At 35.0% G+C, this 7,792-nt stretch overlaps 1 protein-coding gene across 2 annotated transcripts in view; it reads right to left on the bottom strand.

Moving 5' to 3' along the window:
- Positions 1 to 623: 623 nt before the first annotated feature.
- Positions 624 to 7,792, bottom strand: part of LOC120354322 (mucin-5AC-like) — a 60,381-nt gene continuing 53,212 nt past the window's right edge. For both annotated transcript variants that reach the window (XM_039441287.1, XM_039441286.1), the window contains exons 3-6: positions 6,118 to 6,215; positions 4,697 to 4,801; positions 3,361 to 4,045; positions 624 to 2,459 (exon numbers count right to left, since the gene is read on the bottom strand). In XM_039441287.1, the coding sequence (XP_039297221.1) occupies positions 3,529 to 4,045; positions 4,697 to 4,801; positions 6,118 to 6,215 (720 nt within the window). In that variant the 3' untranslated portion in view covers positions 624 to 2,459; positions 3,361 to 3,528. The remainder of the gene's footprint in view (positions 2,460 to 3,360; positions 4,046 to 4,696; positions 4,802 to 6,117; positions 6,216 to 7,792) is intronic.

Genomic DNA, 7,792 nt, shown 5'->3' with positions numbered 1-7,792 from the left:
ATGATGAAGTTATAATTCATTTTTGTCAAAGATTTACCTTCAAACTCATAGGCTCAAAATTACTGAAATTCCTGCATACAAAATATTATCAATTGTATTTCTTATGCTTTATATTGAGTTACACATAGCAAAATATAACATTTTAAAGGTGGGAAAAAGTATTAAAATTAACTACATTGGGATATCTCTATTCAATACCTTGATTTTTTAGCCATGATTCAAAATGTTGATGGCGCAAATTGCGCCATGCCCCCCCCCTTGTGGGCACCCCTGAATTTAACAGGGCACAAAAATTCAAATCTTACAACAACGCTACATCTTCTGCAACCAAATAAATCTTATAACTAAAATAATAGGACAAAGTATATTTATATATAGAATAAGTATATTTATATTAGCTGAATAGGCCTACAACTGCCTCTTCATTCTTGAGATTTAAATATATTTATTTTGATTCTAGATAGGAATTAATTTTTCCAGTAATAATATTGTTTGGAGTACAGGATCAAATATTTCAATGGATTTATGTATATTATCAGGGAAAATCACAAAAAATTATTCCAATGATATAATAAATCAAATCAAATCAAATTGTTTGTTTTATTCTAATCCATACTCTCAGATTCTACCTGTGAAGACCCATCCCCTCTTGCAACCTTGTAAGTGAACTTTTCTGTTTTGCAATCTTACTTTTTCTTTTGCTCCAATTTCTTTTTCCTTGCCTCTTCAATATAAACAGGATTTCTTATCTCCATGGATCTGGTGTGTCGGGGATCCAATAATTCCGGAAGCAAACTGTAAAGATAGAATTTCTTCAACTTCTCCTCCATCTTACTCTTCCAAAATTCGTCATCTCTGATAATTTCTTCTATTTATATGCCTAGGGGTGTCCACAAAGCAAATAAACATTTTATTCTCTTTGTTATATGAAGCTGGTAGAAAAAGTTATGATTTCTGTTGATCGTAACTTGGTTTTCAACCAAGTTCAGGAAGGGAAACTTTTTTGCCCTGATTGCATCTTCAGGAGTCAATCCTTTACATGATTCTGGCACTTCACTTCAATTAAAGACTCTGCACCAATAAGCCCATCTGGAGTTGCTCCGAGGTATGGTACCTCACTGTCAATGAACAGACCACATTTTTGTATTTCTTCACTCTTCAATTTTTATTATAGCATTTAACTCGTTCTCTTTACCGTACCGTGTAGCAGAGCAATCCAAGTTAGTGTAGAGCAGAGTTTTGACTAGGCTCCCACAATTCGTCGTTTCACGTCTTTTACAAACCGCTCTGAAGTTGGAAGCGGTCAGCAATTTTCGCCTTTCCTCCTTCCATAAACCACTATCACTTTGCAAACCCGTTCTTCTCTCGATTGAAGAGAGTTATTTGCTATTTCGGCTCAATAGCCCTAGAAATTCCTCCTTTTTTCTTTCAACTTCTTCTTCGGGGAGATCTGGTTTTTGTGCATGCACCCCATAATTTCTTGAGCTCTCTTTCCTTTCTTTTTCACTCATTGTCACCCTAGTTCTAGTGGAATTTTCTCTTCGCTGCTTCTCTTTGAGTCTCTTCATTGTTTTCTTCTCCTGATGTGACTTCAACACCTTCCCAGGGCTCTTTTTTATCAAATATTTGTGGAGTTTATAAAGTACGTGATTAGTGTTGTGGGAGACAACTGCTGCATAACACCTTGCTTGATAGGAACCTTTTTTGCAGAAATTAACTCTTTTCCCACCAATGAATTTCACAACCTTTGAATTGAAATGCTCTGCCAGGTTATTATTTTCATTCATAATAAGACTTTTAGCATTGTCACATAAGTAGCTTATTTGCCTCATAATTTTTTGATAGATGCCACTCTCTTTCATGGCGGGAATCATATTGGTTTCACCTTCTTTTACTCCTTTACAGAAATATCCTATTTCTTTACATTTGCTGTGCTCCCCAAAAACATGGCAAGCAGAATTTCTTATATCACTTTTCAGAAGACAAAATTTCTCTTCAAGATTCTGCTTTTTTCTGTATTCAGCAGCCTTTTTTACTGCCATCCTCAGTCTTAAAATGTTACTGCCTACAATCTTTCTCTGCATGATAGGTCCAGAATCTTTATGAATCACAATCTCCCTCAGTTTGGTACAATAATTCCTGAGAAGGTGATTACTGCATTCGATTTTCGAGACTGTGTAGTTATCATGAGGTCTGAACTCTAGAAGTTTATTATACACATTTGAGTCATCATCCGCAACAATGACGCCATAAATACAGCCATACATCTCCTTACTCTTGCAGAACCCCTCCAAAATAATGTCAGCTTCCATGCTGGATGAACTGCCTGCCCAGTTCTTGAAGCAGGAATGCTGGGAAGCAGGTAATGACTTGGAATCTGCTCGAGCACAGATGGTTCAGTACTTATTGCGTACTCCCATGAAGATCACCTTCTTGGTGTGCGATCCTACGATAGCAGCCTGAAAAGACCATCTCATTAGTGAAACTTAAATAAATAACAACCCAATGATATCCATTTAGTCAGCTGAATAATTCATTGCATGCTCTTACAACAGTTCTCTCATTCATTCATTCATAACATTAGCTGGAGCAATTTGGAAGGTATCACCATAGAGAAACGATAGCATAAGATAGCATACGATAGCACATATAATCCAATGGTGTAGGGAGTTCATGTTGCAACTTTTACTGTTATCCCAAGCCAATAGTTCACGTAGTTCTTTCCCATGCAGCTGTATGACGCTGGTAGTCTCTCAAATTGTGCCATTCATAAACTCTCACCCCAACAAAACAGTGAAAATTGACAATAATCGACAGTAATCGGCTTGAGATAACAGTAAAAGTTGTGACATAAATTCCTCATACCATGGGATATCTACTTACGCTATTTTTTCTCTATGGTATCACACACTCAGACCTTCATGCACTTACACATGATTTCAGCTGTTTAATATACAACATAATTTACAACTGTTACATTAACAAATTGATACGAGTTGTGATATCAATTTGCATATTTCGCCATTCATTTTCTCGTGGATCTCTGCATTGAAACAATGTATCATGAATTAGTATTCCTTAGAGGAACAATATGTTGAAGCGTCAGAGTAATTTGAAGCGTCTGATCACTAGTTATTATTATATGTCTGAGGTTGAGATCGTTGGGCACATGTAACTGATCAACATCACTATTTCTATTTCGATAACTTTGGATTAACTCATTTGCCTCCTTTGCGAAAGAGGTATGCGCCCAAAATTCTTAGTCCAAGACTTATAATGATAATCACAAAATTTGTGCATAATTAATTCACTTGTTATTCATAGTATAATTGGATAGACTTCATATAAAAATAGACTTACCACTCCTGACAAGGAATTGCAGTTACTACGATAGGATCTCTTTGCCCAGCCACCATCTGCTATCACAGTCAGGATCGGTGTGCCATCCGGTGTAACACTGCCCTCCTCTACAGCTATCCTTATTTCTTCTTTTGCTGCTTCTTCCATTTCCTCTAGAGCTGCTGCTTCTCATCCTTTAGAGACTTGGTCATGGTGCTTGGAGTATGTCGTATATGACATTGATGGAACTTCAATTGCAGAAAAAAACTCTTCAAGCTGAGAATGGCCTATGCCAATAGCCATTGCACCTGCTACACTAGCACGATTAACATCCATCAAAGTATCATTTGAAGTGTCTGTATTCAGGGAACACTCTAAATTACACATATTACATTTCAATATCAGCTTTGATATGAGTCCATGTCTTATTTCTTTCAATAAAATCATGTTACTGAAAGTACAGCCCATAACTCTGTTGTGGTCGTTGATCTCCTTTATTTGATTAAGAACACTGCATAAGTTAACCAAACGTCTCCCAATAACTTCTGAATTTTTACATGAGCTCTCTAAATTCATATCAACATCGATGTCATGTAGATGATGTTCGATGTCACTGATATTCGGCACCAATTCATTTTGATTGGAATATTTGCTCAGGCACAACTTCCTTCTTACTTTGGGTGCAATTGGAGTACTGCACTTGAATCTGAAATAGCAGGAAGTGAACTTGAATTGGAATATTCTTTAAAATATCTATTGAAATTAATAATAACAGACAAATCCATCACAAGAATCAAAAGCAATTATTTCATAATCTTTATCCCCTATTATGGACATGCATACTTTCACACACACCCAAAAAAAACTCAAACTTGAATCTATCTCTGTGAAGTGGTTGCTGCTTTTCCTTTTATTTCTTGTATTTTTTAAAAGGTTAATTCTTCCATTCAAGTTTCAAACATATATAACTGAGGAGGTATTCTTGTAGCAATATTGTGAGAGTAAAGACATTTTTGAAAAATATCATATTAGAGTCGATGGCACGAAAATGGTCCGATGAGAGTAGATGCAACGCTGCTAAATAGGAGTTGATGAAAAGAGACTAGGCTCTTCCAATAACATTGGTATATCTTCGTTTGGTCTATACTATGTAGATTTATCGATTTAATGAAATAATGTACCTAGTAATGAATTTTTAAAAAATGTAGAGCTGGTTGTTTAAAAATAATGTCTAGAACAATAATTTATAAGATAGAAAAATATCATAATTCATTACCAATTATTATTTTTTTAAAATTATTGTTAAAAGGATAAAGAAGAAAACAATCAATAGAATAAGGATCATGTTTAGCCGTACCTCTTACAAAGTTGTGATGTGCTAGGAAGAGGACTGGCAGATTCAAATATATTGATGTCCGCAATATTTGTCTCAGCATTCATTCCTTCTTCAATCCCATAATCCCTGCAAAATAGAATTATAGAATATGCATTCAGAACCATGTCCAATGCAGAAATTATATAAGCATCTTGATTTTAATTCTACTGTTGCAAAGGTGAGGACAGGTTTGGTATTATAAATGATAACTAGTAACCCACTTTGTTAAATAACTCGCTCATGAATTGTTGTATTGTAATCTTTGAAAACCGCAACTTTTAATAATACAGAGTTGATGAAAATCATGGAAACAGCTAAATATTTCTCCTAGAAGAGACTTTGACAGTTTCATTGTAGATCCTTTTTGAAATGAGAAATTACTCTTCAAAAACTCCTTTGTCGTTTCAACATCTTTGACACTCGAAAGAATCTAAATTGATTTCTTCAAATGAGAAGGTGGTCAAAGGATGCATGATAATTAACCACGATTAAAATTTAACCGGCTTTTGTGCAACCGGCACTCAGTGTGATAGCTCTAAAATAGCCTCATATGATGTTATGAATGAGTGAAAACAGGAAAAACTGTTGTAATTGCATGCAATGAATTCTTCAGCTGCCTAAATAATAAATCGCAACACATTTTTTTCTTATGCACTGTCAATGTTATTTTCATATCCTGAAAAAAGGAAGAAGGAGTAAGTCAATTTTGTTGTCCAACGAACTTGAACTGTAAAAAGGTTCAAAGAATAGGTGTTCAAAATTTAAAGCTGATTGATCATTTTTTTCTAAAGTTATTGTGTAAAGGTGCGTACAGACTTTCGCTCTGCTCCGCAACCGAACGTCACTCCAGCAGAGCGATTGATGATCGACCGGGGAGCAACAGTGGTTCGACCGGGGAACGCGAGAAGATCTAACATCTTCCATAACGTTCATGATGGGTGCGTGGGCGGTGCGACTGTGATTCGATGGTGGTACGAGGGCGGTACGAGGGCGGTACGAGGGAGGAGCGTGTTCGGTGCTGGTTGGATGCGCGAATATGTGTACGCAGCTTAACACACAAACAGACGAACAACGACTTTGGCCTTCAGAAAATAAAAAGTGAAAACTCGCTAACACTCATTCAAATGTAGTTTTAAGGTTCCTTTACGTCTTTTAGAGCCTCTTGGGGGCCCCAAAAGATACACAAATTACAGTATCATAATAATCATAATGAGAGCCACAAAGTAAATATAGTTCATCTACAATAAAACCTGTACAATCAGAGTCACATTGTGTTATCCATTGTTCCTATTCTATACAGTCAGGACTTTTATATTTATTTTTCAAAATTTATTGAAATTGAGCAATAATGCCTACTAGTTCATTTTTTAATCAAATAATAGACATACATTTTTAAGCCTTACCTTTCACAAAGTCGTGGGGTGCAAGGGAGAGGACTAGAAGGAGATTCAATTGAATGTTTTCTGCGTTTTGTCAACGCTTTTCCAAGATCACACCATTTCTGGAAAGTTACGGTATTGATTTATTTATTCGATACAAACATAAAAATGAATTTGGTCACAGAACAAAATGATTAATTTGATGAACAAAAACTAAGTAGATGCAAAAATAACAAGTTTGTTGGCTGGATAGCCTGCACTAATTGAAGATAATATATGACCCGTTAGCGGTCACCTGTTGCGGTCTCACAGAGAGCACTTATTAAAACACTATTGGCCAAAAATCATAGATATCCAACACATTTACTTTTCCAAGAATTCCCTGTATTAAATATAAAACAATTATTTATAAAAAATTTACTTGTCTTTATAAAAAAAAGTAACTTTGTCTTCAATGAAATTCAACATTATTATCCCACTAGAAACAGATTGCATATAAATATTCAATTTCCCCGTTTAAGTAATTCAATTCAACTTGGAAACTGTTTTCATTTAGCCCATTGGCTTTACCGTAATGTACCGGCCGAGATTTCAACTACTGAGGGGGTTAGCGTTGCCGTCTACAAGCGGAGAGTGACCGGGTGGCTGCTCTGCATCGGTTCAGATGCTGCGGAGGCTCTTCTACATTCTCCATATAGATGAATATTTCTAGTTCTGAACACAGAATAACATTCAAATATTACATACAGTACCACGCTAATAAAGCTATATTACTCCCAACTCAGCCCTTTAAACGCTGACACTTTTATTTTATTTATTTATTGTTTTTTTTCTATCTTTAGTTTTAAAATGTATTATTAAAATAAACTCTCTTATTATTCTTTCAAATTTATTATTATTCATAGTTTGTAATTTATTTTATTATTGCTAGTGTTTGCCCTCTGTCTGATAATTTGCTACTCCTCCCTGCACACGGACAAATCATCCAGGCAGGGAGAATTTATTCATGTAATTTATAACACTTTTATATTTTGTGAATGTGTAATATTTTATGAATAAAACAATTTGAATTTGAATTTGAATATCCTTCATGATCAAATCCTGCTAAATGAAAAATATTCTTATCAAATAAATTTTTCAACAATAATGCTTTTATTGTAGAAGTTATACCAACCAATCTTGATTTACCTATAGATGTACCTGCAAGCTCATATCTGATTTCATCAAACAAATAGCCAATTGCGTTACTTATTAATTTATATGTTGCTGACACCTCAGTCACAGCATCCGACTTATCATCTTTCACATCCTTTCTACAATCAACTCGACCTTCAATTAATAGAAACGAACGACATGGAAGACAATAAAGAACCATAGAATTTATAGGAACTCTCACTTCATCTGAGCGTTCAAGTTTTTGATTTGCATATGGTCCATGTGTATGATACTCAAAATTTATAATATCATTGTAGTAGTGTACATTGCTTTCTACATCTAGTATCTCACTTATTGCCGCCATTGACAAAATTATAATTAACACGGAATCCTAATCTCTCTAAAATGCGTGCGTTTTTTGATGTTAACGGCACAGAGTATGAACTCTTACTAATCAAATCTCCAACATTGTATCTATGCATTAACTTCTTTCTCTTTTTAGGTACACCCCATTTAATTGGTTTCATACTTTGTCCTTTCCATC

This window comes from Nilaparvata lugens, chromosome X (assembly GCF_014356525.2).
Source record: "Nilaparvata lugens isolate BPH chromosome X, ASM1435652v1, whole genome shotgun sequence".
NCBI lineage: Eukaryota > Metazoa > Arthropoda > Insecta > Hemiptera > Delphacidae > Nilaparvata > Nilaparvata lugens.
The sequence above is the reverse complement of the archived record's forward strand: the minus strand, read 5'-3'. Positions and strand labels throughout refer to the sequence as shown.